This window comes from Onychomys torridus, chromosome 8, assembly GCF_903995425.1.
Source record: "Onychomys torridus chromosome 8, mOncTor1.1, whole genome shotgun sequence".
Taxonomy (NCBI): Eukaryota; Metazoa; Chordata; class Mammalia; order Rodentia; family Cricetidae; genus Onychomys; species Onychomys torridus.
The window spans coordinates 47122535-47145579 of record NC_050450.1 but is presented as its reverse complement, the minus strand read 5'-3'; the positions used below and the strand labels follow the sequence as shown (position 1 = coordinate 47145579).

The window sequence follows — 23045 nt, the reverse complement described above, 5'->3', positions numbered from 1 at the left end:
CCGGTACGGCACAGATGACAGATTGAAACAGTTCTCCCCAAGCGAGGTTAGTGAACCTGTGAGACTGTTGGGGTTACATATCACAGGAAGCCTGCTTCCTTCGGCAAGAGCGAAGCCTCAAAAAGTTGGTCTCCTTAGACTTGCAGCACAGTCTGGAGGCAGCTTTGCTGCTCAGTCTCCACTTCCCAGAGGTTGTTACCGCTTAGGTAACTGGGGAAGCCGGCAGCGCCTTGTACATTCTGTTGACTTCTTGAGTCCTTTTTTTTTTTTTTTTTTTAGCTGAGGATTGAACCCAGGGCCTTGTGCTTGCTAGGCAAGTGCTCTACCACTGAGCTAAATCCCCAACCCGGCTTCTTGAGTCTTAGTGAACCTCCCTCCGGGAGGGAGTGTTTCAGATTGGAGGAAGGGCCACATAACGAGGCTTATGACAAGACACTCATGGGGACAGTCAGGATGGGGAGGATCCAGCTAGGGCTATCCTATTTGGAAGGAGCTCCAAGACACTTGAGAGACTCACATCCCTGGGGATAGGCAAACAGAGTCGGGACCAACACCGAGTGAGCCACAGCTCCTACAGTAGAAGGGGTGGCATACATATCTTTTGCATACTGAAAGTTGGCACATGCGGTCCCCTGGTCACTGGAACCTGCCATCTAGTGGTCCTGTTTCCTACACCTTCTCAGACCTGAGCTGGTCAGAGCCCAGCAGCTCAGCCTTGGGACCTCTGGTGTCCTTCACTGTCCTCTCAAACACACCCCCCCCCCCTTTGATGAGCAACTGTCTTTGATTCTTGTCCCTCATAGGGTCAGAGACCCTGGACAAGCCCTTTTCTGTGACTTCTCACACCTGTTCTCTGTCTGACCACAACCTGGTCGCTGAAGCACTGTGCACACTTGTGTCTGCCGCCACCAGCACACTCACTTCCGGGGCAAACCCTGTCCTGTGCACATCTCCTCACTGTGCACAAGAGCATCCTGAATAGTCATTTACTTGGTTGTCGTGATGAGTCTTTTTCTGGGAGAGAGGAGGGATGGCAGTGTGGAAGGAGCAGGCCTTCAGGACTCTCTGGGATTGGATGTGTATCGACGCCTTGGAGAGGCAAGAAGGCTGGTCCTGGAAGACCCTGGAGCCAGAGTCCTGCCAACCTGCTTCCTAACTCCCATCCTGCTTCCTGTTAACCCTGCGGCTCTGCAACCAGAGTGGTCTGACAGAACTCTGCGGGTGTGGCTGCCCTCTTGCTTTGTCCTGCCTCAGGCTGGGAGCCCTGCTTTGCACAATAGCAGCCTGCCTGTGGCTGCCAGTTACACGCAGGCCCGAAGCTGTCACAGTTGAGCACTGGGAGCGAAGGGACCAGGAACGTAGCATCTCAGGGGTGTTGTGCCCACTGCCCTTGAGAGCAGTAAAGTGGGATCTATTAGGGAAGGTGAAGGTGTTGGAGCAGGTGGCAAACACGCTGGTCATCTGTGTACACCAAGCTCTGGGGCTGGAACCTAGATTCTCACTGTGGAGTCCCTTCCCATTAGGGAAAACCTAGACACACACACACACACACACGCCTACACACATGTGCATGTACATATGTGTAGCACATGTGTATCCATGCACATAATGTACACATATACATGCACACACATGTATGCATGTGTGTACAAGCACATAAATATGCATATATAAGCCTATATGTGCCTGTGTGCAAGACATATGTATGTATGTGCCTATACACAAGCACATAGTAAATGTACCTGCTGAACACACAGACTCTGATGGTACTTTAACTAATGTGCACCTCAGCTGAGATAGGCTAACATGCTCTGTTGCCTTCCTCTGTGTGGCCTTGCAGCAAAGCAGAACTCATGAGATAGTGTCCCAGGCTACACCCCTGGGCAGTTTCCCCCACAAGGTTATAAAGGAATCTACTGAGAGATGTGAGGGTGCAGGCAGTCTACAGGCTGCCTACTGCCCGGCTGCCAAGCCTTTGGGGTGCATCTGAGAACCCATTTGAGGGTACTATAGGGGAAGCTCCCTCTTGCTTCATAGAGCCAGAGACAATCTGGTCCCCGATGAGTCCCAGCTTGTTTCTCAACCTAGAGCTCCATAAACGAGGTAGGAGCTGCTGGTATGGACAGAGACATGCTGGGGTTGTTTTTACTGAGAGAGGCAGGTCCCCTTCCCGTCCTGAGACACTGTCTATGGCTGCTCCTAGGACACATGTGGCCTCCCACCAACTCAGCTCAGATGTACCATTTTTGGAACTCTAGGGTCCATCCTGTTTTAAGTCTTTGTGATTTTTTTGTAAAAGAGGCATCGGCCATCTTATTTTAGTCTTAGTGTGCCTGATGGCTCACTGTGCAGCTCCAGCCCCATCCCCACCCCTGGCCCTGCACGGGGCTCAGATTCTATATCTGAGAAGTGGAGCCGTATGTGTGACAACTTCACAGGACTCTCATGACCTATGGACTGAGTAAAGAGTGAGGTTTCATGCAGAGGCAGACTCTTCACCCCAGCCCCAGCCCCTGTGGCACCCTAAGGACACTAGATGCTTCATGTGAGATGTGAGGTTGACACCACCCATAGGGTAGGTACTGGCCCTGTTTCGCAGATGAGGGACCCCGATCCCCCACCTGCAAAGGCCTTCCCAGGAACACACAGACAGACAGGGCCAGACCCTGCTTCTACACCAAGCAGGTTGCTATGCTAGCTAGCAACACCACCACTCAGATAGCTCCGCTCCCCCGGCGCTGCTGGTCTGTAACGGTTGCTGTTCCGACTGTTTTCTTTGTAGTCACTGAGCAGGAGACAAAAGTCCCCAAGAAAACCGTCATCATGTAAGTGCAGGCGTGACTCTAATATTCCTTTGACTGTCGTGCCCATGCATGCTACTAACCCCTCACCTTGCCAGCCTGATGCCCTTGCTGCCTGCCTGCCTGCCTGTGCACACAACCTCCACGTACCCCATGGGTCATTGGCACCTGGCGGATTCTTATAGGCACCTAGCCCAGCCACATCCCCAGGTCTGTGGGACCTCTACACACCACAGCTCTCTTCTGAGGCCTCAGAGCACACACTGCAGAGTGTTGTTATTCTACACACTTCATGGCGACTCACCAGCATAGTGGCTTCCCAGCGGTTGGGGAAAGCTGGCAATGAAAACCATCTGTCTCCCTCAGTGGCCTCAAGACAGACTCCTGCCCTTTAGTGTCCGAGAGTTTAGGGGAATGTTGGTGGCAGGGCTTCCCGCAGCAATCGATTCCCATTCCATAGCCTGCCCTGCCCAACACAGCGTTTAAATGTGTTTAGTACAACAGACAGCCAAATCTTAAATGTGACCCGGTTTTTATTCATTAGATCTAACCTAAATAATGCTACAATGGTAGGTAGGTAGGTATCATAGCCCTGGAGCATTTGTGTTTCCAAGCCCAGCCCTTACATTTGGAAGATGGGGAAACTGAGGCTCTGGAAAGTAAGGAGGCCATCTGAGAGCCACTTCCACCAGCTAGCCCTTTCTTCATCCTCTGGTGCTTTCAAAGCACAAACAAAATCCTATGTATGGATTCCAGGAGCTCAGAGCATGGTGACCCCACCAGATGTGGGATTGCGTGGGACCTGGAGAATCTGGGAAGCCTTCCACCAGGAGATGAGAGGGAAGCCCAGTAAGGGGAGGTCTCTTATGTGCCATGGGTGGCTGTGTTGCTGGAGAATTCTGTCTGCAGACCTTGGATGAAATCTGGGTTATACCTTATTGCCCTTCATCCACGTCTCTCCTTCTAAGGTGGTCAGCTCCCATGGTGCCACCCAGCCTATGCACACCACCCCAGCCTTGGAAAGACCCTATGCTGGAGATAGGCGCCAGTGGTTGTCCATATCTGCCATGTGGGGAGCTGTATTATCAGACACTTTGAGGTATCCAGACCATGGTCCCTGGTGCCCAAGGAGACCCAGTTAACCAGTATTTGTGACATAGCCCTGGGAAAGTTCTCCACCTTTCTGTTTTTGTATCCATACCTCTGCTGGGAGCAAGAAGTAATTGAGCCCTTACTCAAAAGCTTGGAAAGTCCTAGCCAAGGCCTGCCACTCACCCTGGTGCCCAAGTTCTGCTTCCCTTTCCTGTCACCCTTGCTCCCATTTTGGAAGGTGGAACGCAGAATAGGGCATGCAAGAAGTCACAAGGCCTGTGGCAGCCCCAGAGCAGTCCAGAGCTAAGTAGCCAATTCAGGTGTCCTCCTGGGTCTGATGAGCCCTCACTGTTCTCACCCCTTCAACGCCAGAAAGCAGGAAGACTGGCTGCAGGTCAGAGGCAGCTGCACCCGGAGCTTGGTATTGTGCATGTGGCTGCTGCATCTGCTAGCCATCCATCCTTATTAACTGAGGAGCTTCGGGCACGGAGAGCTGGCCAAGTACTATCCCTAGGGGGCAAAGTACTTCTCGGGATGGAAAAGAGGGGTGACCAGTATAGGGGACATTTGCAAAGCACACCTCACTTGGTGGTAGGAGGCACCTAGGACTCTTGTTTGAGATCCCATACCAAACAAGTCTGAGGCTGACCACTGGAACTTTTGTGCTTTGTTTCTTTGGTTTTCTTAGCTAGGATTGTACAGGTTGGGCTCAAGTGCATGTGTAGGAGTTTGTACTGTCTTATCCCCTGCTCACTCACTCACACATGCACTAACTTGGGCTCTGACTTATGCTGATGGCATAATGCTGGGTGAAGCCGTGAGTCTCTGTGCCCATCTCTTCTTGGGCCCTCTCCCTCTACCAGAGAAGAGACCATCACCACCGTGGTGAAGAGTCCCCGTGGCCGACGACAGTCCCCCAGCAAGTCTCCCTCCCGTTCACCCTCCCGCCGCTCTGCCAGTCCACTGAGGCCAGGGCTGTTGGCCCCCGAGATGCTGTACCCACCCGGAACCAGCCCATCCCGGAGACTTGAGGTAGAAGTGAGCAGGAAGGCCCCAGTGCCTGCACTGTTTGTGACAGAGGCTGAAACCCTTGCTCCAGCCTCGCAGCCCAAACCCAAGTGGTTAGAGGTTGAGGAAACCATTGAAGTCCGGGTGAAGAAGACAGGGGTCACGGGGTGCATCTCCTGTCCGAGAGATGCCCAGCAGTGGAGAGGGGATCGTCTTCACACTGCCTAGTGGCATCGCTGGCAGGGACCCAAATGCCAACAACTCCAACAACAAGAGTGTGTCCCGGGAAGCCCGGACCCGCAGCCCTGCTGTAGTCCATGTTGGTGAACCCCTCGTCTTCCGTGTGGACTCAATGGGCAATGTGGACTGGGCAACTGCTAGCCCTGAGCCAAAGGAGGTTGAAGCCTCCCAGGAGGAAGAGAACTTTGCAAGGGAGGAAGGAGGCAGCGACAGAGAAGAGAATATCTCGCTAATAGAAGAGCCCCAGGACATGGGCAGCCTTCAGGGCCGTGACCCTAAAATCCTTATGCACAATGGCAGGGTGCTAACATTGGCTGACCTGGAAGACTATGTACCCCAGGAAGGAGAGACCTTTGGCTGCGGGGACCCCACCCCCAGCACCCCTGATGAACCTCCCTGTGAAGTCTCTGTGCTCCAGAGAGAGATCAGAGAGCCCACTGTGGGGCAACCTGTCCTGCTCAATGTGGGGCGTCCTCCGGTCCCCGGTGCCATACCCAGCTTCTTCGGGTCAGGGCCCCAAGTCCACAGCCCCGAGGGTGTCTCCTTCCTCTTGCGTGAGGACTGGACAGAGCCAGTAAGTGCCACCCCTTGGACAAGCTCCTTCCATGCCCACGTCCAGAGTTCTGTAGATGGCGGTCAGAATAGCTTCAAGACAGAGGTTTCTACCCAGACGGTCAGCTTTGGGACTGTAGGAGAGACAGTCACTCTGCATATTAACCCCGATGGGGGAGAGGCCCCAGACCCCTCCCAGAGTTGATACCACACCCTGGGGACACAACCTGGGGACAACAAGGTAAGGTGAGTGGCCCAGAGCCTTGGGCCCTGCCAGGTACCAGCACCTACCCTGGAACCCACAGCTTACCTCGGGGACCTCTTACCCCCTGCTCTTCTCCAGTCTGGGATGGAGTCTTCCTTGCTTTCCTGCCCGGTCCTTCCTACCTCACTGGACTTGTGCTTTGCCGGGAAGATGGAGAAGTTCCTACAATGTTGGAATATGCCCATGTCACTTCAGAAGAGCTCTGGCCAGGAGCAGTTCAGAGACTCCAACTTTGGACTCCATCCCTCGGGCCTTCTGTGGGGCTCTGAAAACAAGATGTGGATTTGGGTGTTTGCCCTGAGACGTATCCCCATTGAGGGTCTTCTGCACCCAAGGCCTGTGCTGACCTGCCATCAGCTCCGCAGATCTTCAGGGCCACTTCTATGGTGGACACGGGCTGTGGGGTGGGGGAAACCCCAGGCCATTGTCCTGATGAGAACAATAAAACAAGTCCTAGACCCTCCTCTCTGTTTCTTCTTGCTTGTTCTGGAAGTTTAGGGTCCCTCCTCTTATAAATACCTGCTAGACCTACTCATTTTTTTTCCAAGGTCACATCTCAGGTCATATAGGACTCCTAGGGTGTTTGGCTACCTGTGTCCTCTGATGAAGGGCATGCAGGTCCCAGCCTGCCTTGAGGTCCGTGGGTAGAGTAGGATCAATAATGAATCTTTCCTTGACAGTGTCTAGGGGCTGGTCTTTGAGACTCACAGTGTGACCAGGGCAGGCATCATGGTCACTTTTGGCCTGTGGGAATCTGAGTAGACCTTCTTAAGCCATGGATGGTTGAGACCATTGTAGGTCAAATAGGGAGTCATGAGTGAGATTGGGTGACCCATGTGTCCTAAGCTCTCAACATATAGGAGTCGATTCCATCGTCTTCAAAGGAGATGACCTACGATCCTAGCACTTGTCTGTGAGGGCCAGGAGGCCTCTAGCCCTGAGGCCCATTCTAAGGGTGTTGCTGGCCTCTTGGAGTTGGGGAGAAGGTCTGGGTGCCTGTCCAGCCTTGGTCTGGGGTATCAAAGATGCCTCATTCGCAAGCACGGAGGAGGATCTGGGTGAGGAGGCTATGGGCGGGGGCTTGCTGGCAAAGGAGTGGTCAGCAGTCCTGGGGCATGTGTGTGGAACCCCAACGTGGGTAAGCAGGTCTGAAAGGTACAGGAGAGAGAACATGAGCCACACCCAGGAGAGGGTTAGAGGAGTACTGGGGTTGCTCACTAGGTACTGGGTAAGGACATGGGCTTTGGCTGGGCTGGGACCACTTAGGTGGGGGGCAGAAAGCTGTCAGCCACATGGGGTGAGGCCTGAATGCCCTGGGAGGTGAAATATGGGCATGGCTTCCTGAATGCTCGATCCTATGGTTCCCCTGACCCTGAATATGTGCCGGTCTGTCTAAGGTTTAGAGTCTAGAGCCAGCCTTGAGGGGAGGCAGGCTGAGATGGAAGGTGTGTGGGGCTGGAGTCACACTGAAGATGGGACTTTCTGAAGGAGATGTACACTTCCTTTAGCTTTGAGGAGGCTGGCCCTGGGTGTACATGGCTCTGGTGGAGGAAACGGTGGCCCTGTCCCTGAGCTCAGAGCATCTCACCGTGCCGTATCCACCTGGGTCTTCCAAAGCCAGGAACAGGCAGCAGGATAAGCATGAGAAGGCAGTCTCTGAGAACGGGGGTGGGCACTCAGAGCCCATGCCTGGGATTTCAGTCCTCAGGCCAGACTTACCTTGTGTTCCCATTCTCCTGTCCACAGACACCTCTGTGGAGGACTCAGTCCACCCTACCCAGGACGGAGCTGACCAAGATGCCACTTCTGTCCTTTGGAGACTGCTGAGCTCAGAAGCCCTGAGCCCCTCCCCGGGGGATTTCCCCCACACCAGACAAAGTGAGCCACCTGCATTTGAAGAGGCTACTCCCCAGATCCCAGGCACGACAGCCTCAGGTATACCTGGTGAGGCCAGTAGGGAGCTAACTGATCACCTCCATTACCCACTCTATAGTTACAAAGTTGCAGAGCCCTGGGGCACTTTGGGATCTTTATGGCCTCATGTGCCATCATGTACTTTGTCTGGTCAAGGCCCAACCTTAACTTGACTTCAGTTTTCCTATCTATCAACTGGGTCCACCCAGGTCACCTATGCACGTACCGGGACCCGGAGGTGCCCACTCCTATACCTAGAAGCTCAGTTTCCCCAAATGTGCCATCTGTCCACTTAGTTTGTCCCAAGTTCCTCTTTTCTAACTAGTCAGTGTGGTGTGTCTTATCTTGTCAAGGAGTAAAATATCCTCCGCAGGGCCCCACACTGCCACCTGTGTCCTGTTCTCATGGAATGTCAGCCTGGCTGGATGCACAGGTCCTGGAGGGCAGAGCTGCTGCATCCCCATGGCGCCTGGCTGGTGGGCTAGGACACCTTGGTGGGGAGCTGGAGGACTCTGATGTCTGGCTTCAGTGGGACAGCCAGCGTACATCACTAGGTTGTGGGGGACAGGACTCATTGTGGGGGCCTGGTTCCTACTCAGGGAACCTGAGTAGCTCTGGCCTTGGAGCTGCTTTTGACTTTGCAACCACCCCACACTGGTCACACGGGGGACCCATGCTTGTTAAAGGATGTCCTTCCGCCCCGAGCCTAGATTCAACTCACTAGGCTCCCTGTCTTCCACCAGCTGACTCACCCGAGGTCTCACAGCCTGACATGCACAAAGGCATGGAGCAGGAGACAACAACGACTTCTGGGGCCCAGGGACGGACTGTACCTATTCGGTAACTTCTTGAGCCAGAAACTGCCCCCAAAGGGACACCCTGGGTTGGCATTGCAGGGCCTCCCGCCTCTGGCTTCATGGCCTTGAAGAGTTAGCAGAGTGGACTTAAAGCTCTCCAGCACACTTCTTACAGGCTCCAGCCCAAGCTGGTGGGCAGGGGAGGGAAGAAGGACCCACTCTAGTGCCTAAGGTCTTGGGGAGAAGCCCCGGGCCTGTGTCCATACATCTAACCCCACAAAGAGGGACATTAGGGTCACCCTCCCACCCTGAGCCACAGTTGCCCGGGAGGTACAGAGTCTGGGTGCCTCACTGAGTGGAGACCACCCTGCCTTGACTCCAGGGTGGAGGGAACAGCCTGGCCAGGTGCAGGTGCTGGGCCGCTGCTCTTGGATGTGCACAGCCAAGTCGTCATGGAGACCACACAGAGGACCTATGTGTACCAAGCTCCTGCCACAAGTGCCACAAGTATGGAAGTGGGCCAGCCGGATGGGGGTGTGCCCATGCCAGGTGCCAGGGGCATTTCTCTGAGGGCCTGGTTAAGTCACATGGCATGCCTCAGCCCGCTTTCCCCCACTCCTTCTTTCTGAGGCGCCCCCTTCCCTCTTCTCTGGGAAGAGGCCGGAAGCTGCATCTGTGGTGCCTGCAGGTTCTATATGTGAGAGAGCCTTTCTGCATTCTGCCTGCTTGGGCTTGACTGTCCTGTGATTGCTTGGGCAGCTGAAATTAAAGCAGGAGAAACATCAGCTGGAATGAAGGAAGCTCTTTGCAGCCACCAGATGCCTAGGCAGTGAGGTTGGGGTCACTGTCAGCAGGGAAGGAGGTGGGCTTCTGGTCCAAGGGACATAAACCAAGGCTTTACTGACCACAGATGTACATGGTAGACTGTGCACCCAGGGCTCTGAAGCCTGAGGGTCCCCACACACAGGTTCTCTTCCCACCTCTCCCAGGGGCCCCATCCATGCAGGTCACTATTGAGGATGTCCAAGTCCACATAGGTGACACGGCACAGTTTGACGCTGTCATCGAAGGCAACCCACCACCCACAGTGACCTGGTACAAGGTAGGAGCAGGCCCGGGCAGCAGGGGGAGGAGACAGGCTTCAGGAGCTGGAGGGCATGAGCTCACATATACATGGGACCATGTTGGAGTATGGGGCTCATGCACCCCACCATCCAATCTGCAACCCCCACTCCATGGCCCCACCTTGCAGCCCTATCCTGTACCTTCCCATCCCACTTTTGGCCTGCACCTGGGGCTGGACATACAGCAGGTGTTGGAAGCACTGCTCCAGGAAGGGTGTGTGGGTCCAGGTGCAAGTATTTCCCAGGGTAGGCTGATGGTAGCCCAGGCTGCCTCCTGTGTGTGTGTCCAGGACAGCAACCAGCTGATGAGCAGTGACAGGCTGAGCCAGCGGCAGGATGGGACTACATATTCCTTGGTGCTGACTGATGTGGCTCCACATGATGCTGGCGTCTACACATGCCTTGCCCATAATGCAGGTGGACAGGTGCTCTGCAAGGCGGAACTGCTGGTCCATGGGGGTGAGTTGGCTGGCTCCTCCCAGGTCCTGGGCAGGGTACAGGGACCAGGGAGCAGTCCCTGTCATTGCATGGGAGAACAGTGGGGCCAAGGCTGTCATAGCTGCCTATACTGTACATATCCTGTGCTGTGACTGTAGGGGACAAGCTAGACTCAGAAAAGCAAGTCTATCGGAGGAAACTGCATTCCTTCTATGAAGTCCAGGAAGAGATTGGGAGGTATGGCTTCCTCACCTTCCACACAACTCTAGTCCTCCCCAAGGATGACTCCTCCCCCTTCTGCATGACGCCTAACCATGGTTCCCTCTCTCCCTCTTCACCCCCAGGGGTGCATTTGGTTTTGTGAAAAAAGTTCAGCACAAAGGAAACAAGATGTCCTGTGCTGCCAAGTTCATCCCCCTGCGGAGCAAAACTCGGGCCCAGGCGTACCAGGAACGAGACATCTTGGCTACACTCAGCCACCCGCTGGTCACTGGGCTCCTGGACCAATTTGAGACACGGAAGACTCTCATCCTTATCTTGGAGCTGTATCCTGCACCTGGACTCCAGGGAGAATTCAAGAGACATGGGAACCCAGGCTAGGGTTGGAGTTACCGAGTGTGGGGTTTCTAGACTTGGGTGTTGCAGTGACAGCTACTAGCCCCACATCTGAGCATTTCTGTTCCTGATGCTGTGGCTGTGTGTGGACCCTATAGTTCACAGTGGCATGATTGGGGGGTGGGGGTGGACACCATAGTTGTGGGCTGGGTCCCTCTCACAGGTGACCTCTTGGAGACTGAGAAGATTTTCCCATCCCAGCTCCTCCAGGTCTCTGTCATGCTCATGGGGCCTTATTTGAGGGTCTTCTGTTCTTCACGGTCTGGCTGCCCTGTTACTCTCAAAACTGTGTCTTAGGATCCTGGGGAAGGGGTGCTGGTGTGGGCTCTGTGCAGAGATGAAAGGGTGCCACAGTTCCAATATGCTATTGACTAACAGCCTGTCACCAGGTCTTTCTGAAGACCCCTTTCTCAGGGATGGTAGCCATCTGGGACCCTGGGCAGTCTCCATTCTACCCTCCTTCATCTGAGTACTAGCACCCCTAGATCTGGATTACAGGAGCCTCGGGTCCTAGACACCTCTCTGTGAGCATAGGTGCCCAGGAGTCAGGTGGATTCCAACCAGGTGCAGCTTTTCCTTGACCAAGCCCAGGTGCTCATCTGAGGAGCTGCTGGATCGCCTCTTCAAGAAGGGTGTCGTGACTGAGGCTGAGGTGACCTTTACCCTCTCCTTGTCCGAGTGGGGCCCTAGGGTCAGGGCCTACACCCCCTGGTCCTCAGACATAGTCTCTCTTGACCTAAGCCCCTTACAGCTTCCAGAGTACCCAGGCATGTCCAGCCCTCTCCTACCCCTCCTGACCATATCTGTCAAGCTGTGGTCGCAATGCCTGCTTCCTCCATGATCTGAACAGGCTGCTGCTTCCTGCCTACTCAGGCTCAGCCTATCTTTGGGACCCCACCCCGCCCCAGACCTAGGCCTCACAGATTCTTGGAAGACTTTGCCAGTCACCCATTCTGTGGGGGCCCGAATTGAGGGGAGGAAGGCTTGACTATGGGAGCAAGCTGGAATGGAATAGAAGAGGAGGCTGGGGCTGGCCCTTCACCTGAGCCAGGCCTCCAGGAGGTACCTGAGCCAGTCTCTTGGGGGCTGGTCCCCAGCTGAACCAGGTTTTTTTTACCTCAGGTCAAGGTCTATATCCAGCAGTTGGTGGAAGGACTGCACTATTTGCATGGCCATGGCATCCTCCACCTGGACATAAAGGTACTGACCCCATGGTACCTCTGGAACTCAGGGTGGGGACACAAGGGAGCCTGCCTGTGCTTGAGTTCCACTGAGCGTAGAGAACTCGCTGCTTCCTAGCCCTCAGGCTTGGATCTGATGGAGCAGAAGATGTGACGTCCAGTCTGACCTAGGAACTCCCCACTGTCCTTTACTAGCCCCAAGGACTCTTCAGTGCCCCCCCCCATAGGCCCAGAGAGATAGGAGTCACCTCTCTCGTGACACGTAGCCCTCAGCAACTTCTCAACTCTGCCTGACAGCCCCCCAACATCCTGATGGTGCACCCAGCTCGGGAAGACATTAAGATCTGTGACTTTGGCTTTGCCCAAAAAATCACCCCCTCAGAGCCACAGTACAGCAAGTACGGCGCGCCCGAGTTCGTGTCTCCAGAGATCATCGAGCAGAGTCCTGTGAGCGAGGGCTCAGACATCTGGTAAGTGGATGGACCACCAGGAGGGCTGTGGTTCTGGAGCCTCCTGTCCTCTGTCTGTCTGGCAGCTGAGGGTCCTCTGAGCCTCTGCCTCCTCCTCCTCCAGCCCCAGGCTTCTCCAACCCCCGCATGCACACCCCTTGCCTGTGGGCCAGGCCTGGTTTGACTCACAGTGTGTGGTGCTTTCTTTCATTCTTGCAGGGCCGTGGGTGTCATCTCTTACCTCAGGTAAGCAGACCCTGCCCCCTCACCTATTCCAAGCTGACCGCTCCATGTAGGCCACACACACTGCTGGCCACCCCCTGGATCAACCCCGAGACGCAGCAGGCAGCTATTTTGAGACCAGGCAGTAGGGCCAGCCCTGATAAAAAGTTTTCTTTAACACTTCTCACTAACACCCAGTTGTCATGTGACAGATCTTGGCCACGTCCCTACAGGTCTGGGGGCTTGTCCATGGGACACTCAAAGTGGCCACTGCTGCCCCGAAGGTGGTAGTGGTATAGCCTGGGCTTGGATCTCCTCTGCAGGCTGAACCTTGATTTTTACCTTGGTAAATGCTGGTTCCTACTCTAACACAACCTTGAATCCCATTCCATTCTGAACCTGAAGTTCTGCCTCCGATGAAGGCTGGTGCCACCTCAAACTGACCTTGGATACCTGTATCAGCTTGAACCCAAATCCCTACCTCACATTACAGCTATATCCATATCTCAAGCTGAACCTGTATCTCTGTCCTGTTTTGGACACGAGTCCCCATGTCAGGATAAGGGCAAGTGACCACCCCAGGATGAGCCTTTATCTCTACCCAGGTTAGAGCCAAGATAACACTTTAGGCTTGTCTCATATCCCCGCTTCCAGCCGAGCCTGTTTCTTCTATAGGACAAGTCCTAACCCCCACCTCAGGCTAAGGTACTTCTGTGGGCTGATTCTTCCTCCATCTCTAGCCTAGCTGAAGCCTGGATGCACATCCTAGTCTGAACTCTGATAACCACTCCAGGCTTCGCCGGGATCCCTGCTCCAAGCTAATCCTGGATAGCTCTGGTCCAGCCTGAGACACTGGCTAGACTCCTCAGGTCTAGATGAGTGTAGTGCACATCCCGTCAGGGAATCTTCTCTGAGAGTCAGCCTCAGCATATCCCTGCTTTCAGCCTGACCTGCACATCCCCATTTGCTGGAGAGAGTGACCGTGCCACCCTGCTGAATGTTTTGGAGGGGCGGGTATCTTGGAGTAATCCCATGGCTGCCCATCTGAGTGAGGATGCCAAGGACTTTATCAAGGCCACACTGCAGAAGACCCCCAGGTGAGTGCATACCTGTCCTTCCCCTGCCCAAGCTCCAGTCACCCTGTGGTAGGGCCACCTGACTGACTAGCACACCTGCTTTTCTTCTTCCTCCAGGGCCAGGCCTGCTACTTCCCAGTGCCTTGCCCACCCCTGGTTCCTGGTAAGTAGGCCCAGCTTGGGCTCAACTCACTGCTCTGCAGAAAGGGAGACAAAGGCCAGGACGTCTCATCAGCATGGACTGCTTCTGGCCTGTTGTCCCCAGTTCAGAGGACTTCAGTCCCTTCATATTGGTCAGGGGGTCCTGGAGCCCCCGACAAAGAATTGCTAGGCAGTTAGCAACAAAGGGGTCCTTCTGCCTCCATGGGCATCTGGGTTAGGGATTTGCCCTCAGACTGTCTGAGAGGAGGAGACTCTGAAGCCTGCAGTGGAGGCCAGTCTGCTGCCTCTGCCCTTCTGGGCCTGCATCCCCGGAGGGCCCCCACCATGGCACCAGGGTCTCTTGTCACCACAGCCCCTCCCATTGCAGAAATCCATGCCTGCTGAGGAGGCCCACTTCATCAACACCAAGCAGCTCAAGTTCCTTCTCGCTCGAAGTCGCTGGCAGGTGGGTCCCCGTTTCCCAGGAAAGAGGTGCTGAGGCCAGGGAAGGGAACCTGACTCTAGCTGTGTGCCCAACTTGGGCCAGGAGCACAGGGGCCAGGCTGGCCTGTTCTGTGCTTCTGGGTCCCCATGAGTGCACCCGGTGGTGGGCGGAACAACAGAGCACCAGGTGCAGAGGACCCAGATGTCCTGGGTAATCCCTCGGGGCCCCCAGGGGGAATAGAGGCAGTGGGCACCCCACCCTCTGCCATGACTAGCCATGTCCAATGGGTGCCCCTCTGTCTTCATTTCCAGCGCTCCTTGATGAGCTACAAGTCTATCCTGGTGATGCGCTCCATCCCTGAGCTGCTCCAGGGTCCTCCAGACAGTCCGTCCCTAGGAGTGGCCCGGCACCTACGAGGGGAAGCCAGTGGCTCCTCCAGCTCATCATCTTCCTCAGACAATGAGCTCGCCCCATTTGCCAGGGCTAAGTCACTGCCGCCTTCCCCTGTGACTCACTCCCCACTGCTGCATCCTCGGGGCTTTCTGCGGCCCTCAGCCAGCCTCCCAGAGGAGACAGAAGCCAGCATGCCCACTGCTGATGCAGCCCTGCCAGCATCCCCCCAGGGAGCTGGGCCTCCAGCAAGCCCAGGTTGTGTGCCCCGGCACAGCGTTATCAGCAGCTTGTTCTACCAGCAAGCTGGTGAGGGTTCAGAGCGTGGGAGCAAAACCTCCGGGGCCAAGCGGCACCCAGCTAGGAGGCGGCACCTGCTGAAGGGCGGGTACATCGCAAGGGCCCTACCAGGACTTCGAGAACCATTGATGGAGCACAGTGTGTTGGAGGAGGAGGCTGCTAGGGAGGAGCAGGCCGCTCTGATGACCAAGACACCCTCCTTTGAGACTGCCCTGAGACTACCTAGTTCCAGTGCCCGAGAAGTCCCAGGCCGAAGCCGCTCCCTGGACCACAACCCACCAGACACCACCGGCCGCTCTCCTGAGGAATGCGAGGGGCAATACCTATTCCCACCCTCCTCTGGGGTGACTCATGAAGCCACTGCCAAAGACATGGGGCACTCAAAAGGGTCCTTGCAGGAGTCTGTCCCCCATTCACCTTCTAGTGGTGACTCGGGGCCTGCTAAGCAAGAGGGATCATCCCAGGACAGCTCTCGAGGGAAACCTGCCCCTTCCTGTCACTCTGAACTGTGTTCTGGCTCCCAGGAGGGCTGTGGCTCTCCATCATCACAACCGCTTGGCTCTTTACCTCCACAGTCTTTGAAGAAGGACCTCTTGACACCCAGTAGCTCCTTCCTCACAGGACAGCCTCAGGCAGCCCCATTCCCAACCCAAGCAAGCTCCCTTCCCAGTTCTAAGAAGGAGCCTGGGGATAGCTCTCTACATGGAAGGCCCTGTCCCAGTCCCTCTAATTCCTCAGGGCCAGCCTCCCAAGTAGGTGCCTCCCTGGATACTGAAGACTTGTCTGAAGCTAGAGACACATGTGACTTCACACCCCCTCTGCCGCGGCCTCAGGAGCAGGCCACCACCCGGAAGTTCTCCCTGGAATCCCGTGGGGGCTATGCAGGGGTGTCAGGCTATGGCACATTTGCCTTTGGTGGGGATGCAGGGGGCATGCTAGGGCAGGGTCCTCTTTGGGCCAGGATGGCGTGGGCTGTGTCCCAGTCCTCAGAAGAGCAGGATGAAGCTGTGACTGAGAGCCCTCAACCTCTAGGCAGCTCAGGGCCCATGGCTGAAGCTGGTGGGGTTCCCCTAAGGACCTCTCCGAGCTTCCCCCCATGGGAGGAAGTCGAGCAGGTTTCCCTGGTACAGATCCGGGATCTGTCTGGTGATGCAGAAGCAGCTGACACTATCTCCTTGGACATTTCTGAGGTAGATCCTGCCTACCTCAACCTCTCTGATCTATATGACATCAAATATCTCCCCTTTGAGTTCATGATCTTCAGGAGGGTCCCCAAACCTGTGGAGCCGCCAGAGTCACCCGGCTCTGAAACCGAGGCCGGGCAAGGGCTGGCAGAGTTCCTAGAGGAGGCTGTGTGGCCCTGGCCAGGAGAGCTGGGCCTGGGTGCTGGCTTGGAAATTACAGAGGAGTCAGAGGAGCCAGGGGACCTGGAAGCACTGCTGGGAGAGGCTGCTATGGGCAGGAAGCGCAAGTGGTCCCCCTCCCGTGGCCTCTTCCTGTTCCCTGGGAGGTGCCTGGCAGGGGAGGAGCCCGTGGAGCTTGGGCTGCGCCAGAGGGTGAAGGCTTCCATGGCTCACATCTCCAGGATCCTGAAGGGCAAGCCGGAAGGTGACCTCCCCCAACATCTGGCATGTCTACATGTCCCTTGTTCTCCCCCTGGGGGGCTACCTCGTCCTCTGTGCCCTCTCAAATCCAACTGGCCTCCTCTCCCTGTTCTATGCTACCCACACCATCTAGCCTGACCCCACAGGTCTTGGCTCCAATCCTAGGATCCCCTCTGCAGCCCTGACACTCCTCCTTACTGGGTGTCTGAGACCATCCCTGACCCAGGGACCTGGAGCCAGCAGCACAGTCAGACCTTTGGGGAGAGAGGAGGTCCATGGGTCAGTTCACCAGACCCCAGATCTCTGGCCCAGGAGCCACTCCAAATTCAGACCCTCTGACATGACCCTCAGCGACCACAGGTCCCCTTCATCTTCAGAGCCTCCATGGTGTCTGATTTTCCTAACCCCAGGCCCAGCACCCACCCACCCCTCAGGCATCCAAGTCCTGTGCTCAGGCCTGTGTCCTGACAGCCTGTTGTGGAGGAAGTTGGGGGTGGCGTCACCAAGCTTTGTTCTGGTTTCCTACATGCTCCCTAAGGCCCTGTCCTTTCCCCTGGCAGATTTCCCAGGGTGAAGAAGCTGGTGCTGACCTGCTCCACGCCCTGAGCTCCTGGCCCTCTTTCTCCCATAGGTCCTGAGAAGGAGGAGCCCCCCAGGAAGAAGGCAGGCTTAGCTTCTTTCCGGCTGTCAGGCCTGAAGGGCAGGGACCAAGGTAAGCAGGGATCACAACAGTGGGAGTCCAGTGTGGGTTCTGGTGTAGAGGTCTAAACAGTTTTGGAAGGCTTCTGTTGAAGCTGAGGGTAGAGCTGAACAGGGTCCAGCCTGGGCTGTCTGGTCAGGAAGTCTCCTCTCAAGGCTCATCTTATCCCCCGTCTCAGCGCCATCCTTCCTAAGAGAGCTCTCAGATGAGACCGTGGTCCTGGGCCAGTCAGTGACACTGGCCTGCCAGGTGTTGGCCCAACCAACTGCCCAGGCCACCTGGAGCAAAGGTAAGGAGCTGTCCCAGAGTCTGGATGCTGGATTGGTGTGGACAAGCAGCAACTACAGTCCCAGCAGGACGCTGTGGCTCTCCTGGAGGAACCACGGCTGGCTTTGTTTTGTCACAGATGGGGCCCCCCTGGAGAGCAGCAGCCACCTCCTCATCTCTACCACCCTGAAGAACTTCCAGCTGTTGACCATCCTGGTGGTGACAGAGGAGGATCTGGGCACATACACCTGCTGTGTGAGCAATCCGCTGGGGATGGCAGTCACTACAGGTGTCCTCCGGAAAGCAGGTGTGTAGGCCACACCAGAAGTCTCTGCCAGGTCACAGAGGCTGGGCTGGGAGTTCCAGGAGACCTTATCTTGATTAGTGAGCAGGACGATGCTGGCTTCTTATGTGAGGGTCCGTGGAACTGGGACTTGTAGGGAACTCAAGAAAAGTCAGGGGCAGCTAAAGCTGCTACTGTCACATCTAGTGCCGATCAGAGCTTCCTCTCCGGGTTGCACACCTCATCTGCCTGTACTGCCTTCTGTACTGGTTCATGCAGTGGCCAAGGGTGTTTCTGGGGCAGTGAAGAAAGGGACTATTGGCCTACCTGTGGTACCAGTCCATCACTGGGTGGCCTGTATGCTCTTGCTGGAGTACTCAGCAGAGATGAGGCACTAGCCAGGACCACTCCCTAGGGTCTTGAGTAGGCTCCCATGAGAGGGATCTTGACAGATAGCCAGGCAGATATCCCTGAATCCCTGCCCATCTCTTCTACACATCCCACCTTGAAACCCCTCTCCAGAACCAATAGAGAGTAGGCCCAGCATCCAATAGACAGTCGGCCTGGCAGCTGTTGAGAGGGAGATGGTGGGTGTGGCCAGAGATTGCCCTTCAAGGGTCGAGTATCCATGCTGATCATAGGTTGCCCTTGCAGAGCGCCCTTCATCCTCTCCACGCCCAGAGGTGGGGGAAGTGTACACAGATGCAGTGCTGCTGGTCTGGAAGCCCGTGGAATCCTGTGGCCCAGTGACCTACATTGTGCAGTGCTGTATAGAAGGTACAGGCTTCCTGAGGCTTAGGTCTCTATGCAGGGTTGACGTGGAGAGGCACTGTGGGCGTGTCTGCTCTGTGTCTGTGGGTAGCCTTAGAAAAGGGGTTCCCTTGATTCTCCACAACTGCTTCTCTATCTCCTGTGTGGTCAGGAGGCAGCTGGACCACCCTGGCCTCTGACATCTCCGACTGCTGCTACCTCACCGGCAAGCTGTCCCGGGGTGGCAAGTATACCTTCCGGACCGCGTGTGTCAGCAAAGCAGGAATGGGCCCCTACAGCAGCCCTTCAGAACAAGTCCTCCTGGGAGGGCCCAACCACCTGGGTGAGCTTTGGGTGGGGTAGATGGGGCAGATAAGGGTGGCCATCAGATCAGGCATAGACACCTCTTGCCCATGGATGATCTACTTCCCTGCATGCAGTATTCAGAGCCTGAGCTCCCTGGGGACCCCATCATCTTCCTGTCCCCCTTCACTCACCGACACCCTCCTCATGTCACCCTGGGAGTTGATGACGGTTGATTTTTAACTTCACTGGGTGCTATGTTTGCTTCTGATGGAAGGGTGGTGTGGGTGATTAGAAATGGCTGGTGTAGACTCAAGAACGGCAGATGTCATTTGGCTGCTCTCGGGTTCCATCCTGGAATTTTCAGGCGTGCCATCCGTCACGATGACAGATGCTGCCATGATTCCCCCCTTGTCCGAGTTTCTCCTCCAACACACACAACATTGTTCAGGGAATGAGAGGTTCAAGTGCATGGGATCTTAAAGAAGGGCCACTTTCCTGGTGCTTGGGAAGGGATGATGAGACATGGATATCCCTTCCTGACAAGGTCACCTATCTCACCTCCCACAGCCTCTGAGGAGGAGAGCGGCAGGGGGAGGCCAGCCCAGCTTCTCCCCAGCACAAAGACCTTCGCCTTCCAGATGCAGATCCGGAGGTGCAGGGGTGTCTGCAGAGGGTGGGAGGGTGGGACGGTCCCTCAGCTCCTCCTGCAGGCTTTTCTTGTCCCACACCCCAGGGCAACTGCCCAGTGCACCTGTCATGGGCCCCTTCCCGTATCTGCTCATTGAGCGTGGTTCCTGCTGCTCTGAGTGTGTGGAGACTACTCACAAGACCCCGCGTTCCCTTTATGCAGGGGCCGGTTCAGTGTGGTACGGCAGTGCAGGGAGAAGGCGAGTGGGCGGGCGCTGGCCGCTAAGATTGTTCCGTACCAGCCTGAGGACAAGGCGGCTGTGTTAAGAGAATATGAAGCACTTAAGAGACTGCACCACCCACATCTGGCCCAACTCCATGCCGCCTACCTCAGTCCCCGGCACCTGGTGCTCATCCTGGAGCTGTGCTCTGGCCCTGAGTTGCTACCCTGTCTGGCAGAGAGGTGAGGGGGTAACATGGATTGTCTGGGAGACAGACATAGACAGGCAAGCAGCTGTCTCTGGGAGAGACTTTGAGAACTCTGACCGCATCAAGCTAGTACTCAGCAGAACCTGAGGCTCCTTCTGGCTCGCCAGGACAGTGTTCTCAGCCCCATGTGTGCCTAGCCCTAGCAGGACACCCCCTCCTGCCTCGGGCCTGTCCTGAGCCATCTGTGTCCCCTAGGGACTCCTACTCAGAGTCTGATGTGAAGGACTACCTGTGGCAGATGCTGAGCGCCACCCAGTACCTGCATGCCCAGCACATCCTGCACCTGGACCTGAGGTCCGAGAACATGATGGTCACCGAGTACAACCTGCTTAAGGTTGTGGACCTGGGCAATGCTCAGAGCCTCAGCCAAGAGAAGGTCCCACCCCCTGAGAACTTCAAAGACTACCTGGAGACCATGGGTGCGTATGTGACTCCTGATCGGTGGAGGTAGGAGGTGGGAAGCTCTTCCCTATCTGTCCCTCCCAGTTCCACTGACAACTCTCAGCAGAGCCTCATACGTGCGCCCATTCACCTGGGCCCAGATGCCCAGCATGTCACCTGGCTCCTCCACTTGCGTCTACCACCTGACCTGCCCAACTGTGTCAACCCATGCTCCTCTGCAGCTCCGGAACTCCTGGAAGGCCAAGGGGCTGTTCCACAGACAGACATCTGGGCTATTGGTGTGACAGCCTTCATTATGTGAGTCCCTCAGGAGTCTGGGGGAGCTGTGCTAGGTGGGTGGAGCCAGCCCTAAACACAGAGCCCTGTGCATCTCCACAAACACATCCAGAATTTGGTCCCCATACTCCACCATCCCTTATGGTGAGCTCGATGTCCCTACGTCTCCTATCCATCCAAGGGTAACTGAGCGTCTCCTGCGCCTCTCATCCACGCAGGCTGAGTGGCGAGTACCCGGTCAGCAGCGAGGGGACTCGTGACCTGCAGAAAGGCTTGCCCAGGGGACTCATTCGGTTGAGTCGCTGCTACGCGGGGTTGTCTGGGGGTGCCGTGGCCTTCCTGCAGAGCGCACTATGCGCTCGACCCTGGTAAGGAGCCCAACTTGTGTCCCGACCCGCCCCCTCCACCACTCTTGCTGGCCCAGCCTACTTCGTCGGCCCCACCCACTCTGCAGTCCTTCCCTCCCCACTTGCCTCGTCCTACATATCCCCCTCCCCCTTACTCCCCTATCCCTGCTCGCCCAGCCTAACCCTCAGATCCCGGGTGATCCACCTTCTGTTTCAGGGGCCGCCCATGCGCCACCACCTGCTTGCAGAGCGCGTGGTTGACAGAGGAGGGCCCCGCCGGCTCCCGGACCACGCCGGTGACCTTCCCCACTGCTCGCTTGCGCGCCTTCGTGCGCGAGCGCGAGAAGCGGCGGGCGCTACTCTACAAGAAGCACAACCTGGCTCAGGTACGCTGAGGTCCTCCTCCGCAGGGCAAGATGTGCCTTGCCACATGAGGACACCTGTGCCAATAAAAGATGCAAAAATGGCCAAAGAGTGTTCTGCTTCATTGAGTTACCATCCTGGTGTTTGGGATCTTCATTCATAGTGTTATGGAACTTGGAGATCACAACTTGTGCCCCAAGTCAGGTCCAGCCACCCATCCTCGATAAGCCAATTAAAATGCGTCTCCACTGGGAAGAGGGACAAAGAGATACAGCAAATCCCTCAGGTCAATCTTCAGCACCTGAAATAAGATTAAAGTTAGAGGGCCAAGGATACGCACATCTAAGCAGTGCTGGCCAAGGTGCGGTCCCATCCACCATGGTCATCAGCTTTCAGTTTCATCTTGTAAAATGCTCTGATAGGTAAGAACTGTTTGGAAGTTCGTTCTGAGACGTTTCCCCTCTAGGTGGTGTCTTTTCCTGGGGTGGGGTGGGGTGAGGATGATGACTCCCATTTATTTGGGGCTTTATTGATAAAATTGAGAGACACGGGTGTTTCTTTAGACACTGGTCATTGCTGCCAGACTGGGGTAGATCCCCAGAACCTTTGGCCCGCAAAGCCTAAAACGGTGAAGCCCCACCTGTTCATGCGTTTCTAGTAACCTTTGAGCCTCAGCTCTTCCTTACCACAGAAACCCATTGGCCTTCCCCCTACTGCAGTGTGCAACTTGCTTGTGCCCTGAACATCTTGGTTGTGTCAGTTCTTAGTCAACAGACCAATCAAGAGGTCCTGCTAGGATTGGAGAGATGGCTCAGTGGTTAAGAGCACTGGCTGCTCTTCCAGAGGTCCTGAGTTCAATTCCCAGCAACCACATGGTGGCTCACAACCATCTCTAGTAGGATTTGATGCCCTTTTCTGGCATAAAGGCATACATGCAGATAGAGCACTCATACATAAAATAAATCTCTGGGGTGGGGGAGAGGTACTGCTGGCCATGAACCCCTGGGGTCTTTATCCAGGTCTTGTTTTGTGGGATTCATTGCTGGTTCATGGCCATGGTGAAGCCCAGGCCATCCTTCAACATTACCTATTCTGTGAGTGGCCCTGGATCCCCCGCTTTTACATATGGATATCCTGATGCTCAGGGTCTCACCACTGCCTCTTCTCAGAGCAGGCAAAAACCATTCCCCTTGGCCAGGATCCAAAGTGTGGTAGGGAAGGTTTTACCACCTCCCGGAGGGCCGGCCTTAGGGGCCTCCCCACAGGGCCTTGACTCTCTCAGGTCCTAACTTCCTGCAGGACTACACTGAAAAGCCAACCTGCAACACTTAGATGTCTGAAGGACAGTCCACATCAGGACTGCTGAAGCTCAGGCTGGGACTTCCAGAAGCAGGAACAGAATCCAACCTTGGGGGCAGCCCTTTGAGCCAAAGCCAGTTCCCATCTACCGTGGATAGAAAGAAGGCTTTGCTCCCTCTTTTTATCATGGTCATAAACCAGCAATTCCAAACCAAGTCTTTGAGAAAGACCCCGAGTGACAATGGCCAGTGGTTCCTCCTGATCTTCCACTTGGTCAGTGAC

The 23045-nt window shown here is 55.7% G+C and overlaps 1 protein-coding gene across 1 annotated transcript in view; it reads left to right on the top strand.

Moving 5' to 3' along the window:
* Obscn (obscurin, cytoskeletal calmodulin and titin-interacting RhoGEF) overlaps positions 1-21562 on the top strand; it is a 141463-nt gene extending 119901 nt beyond the window's left edge. Inside the window, 23 exon segments of the mRNA XM_036198419.1 lie at positions 9659-9771; positions 10084-10252; positions 10390-10468; positions 10576-10776; positions 11438-11498; positions 11969-12046; positions 12325-12497; positions 12696-12722; positions 13643-13795; positions 13892-13937; positions 14304-14381; positions 14672-16658; positions 17286-17366; positions 17551-17643; positions 17761-17928; positions 18559-18681; positions 18827-18997; positions 19528-19612; positions 19811-20050; positions 20272-20495; positions 20700-20775; positions 20973-21122; positions 21319-21562. Coding sequence (XP_036054312.1) covers positions 9659-9771; positions 10084-10252; positions 10390-10468; positions 10576-10776; positions 11438-11498; positions 11969-12046; positions 12325-12497; positions 12696-12722; positions 13643-13795; positions 13892-13937; positions 14304-14381; positions 14672-16658; positions 17286-17366; positions 17551-17643; positions 17761-17928; positions 18559-18681; positions 18827-18997; positions 19528-19612; positions 19811-20050; positions 20272-20495; positions 20700-20775; positions 20973-21122; positions 21319-21496 — 4754 coding nt within the window. The 3' untranslated portion in view covers positions 21497-21562.
* The last annotated feature ends 1483 nt before the right edge of the window (positions 21563-23045 follow it).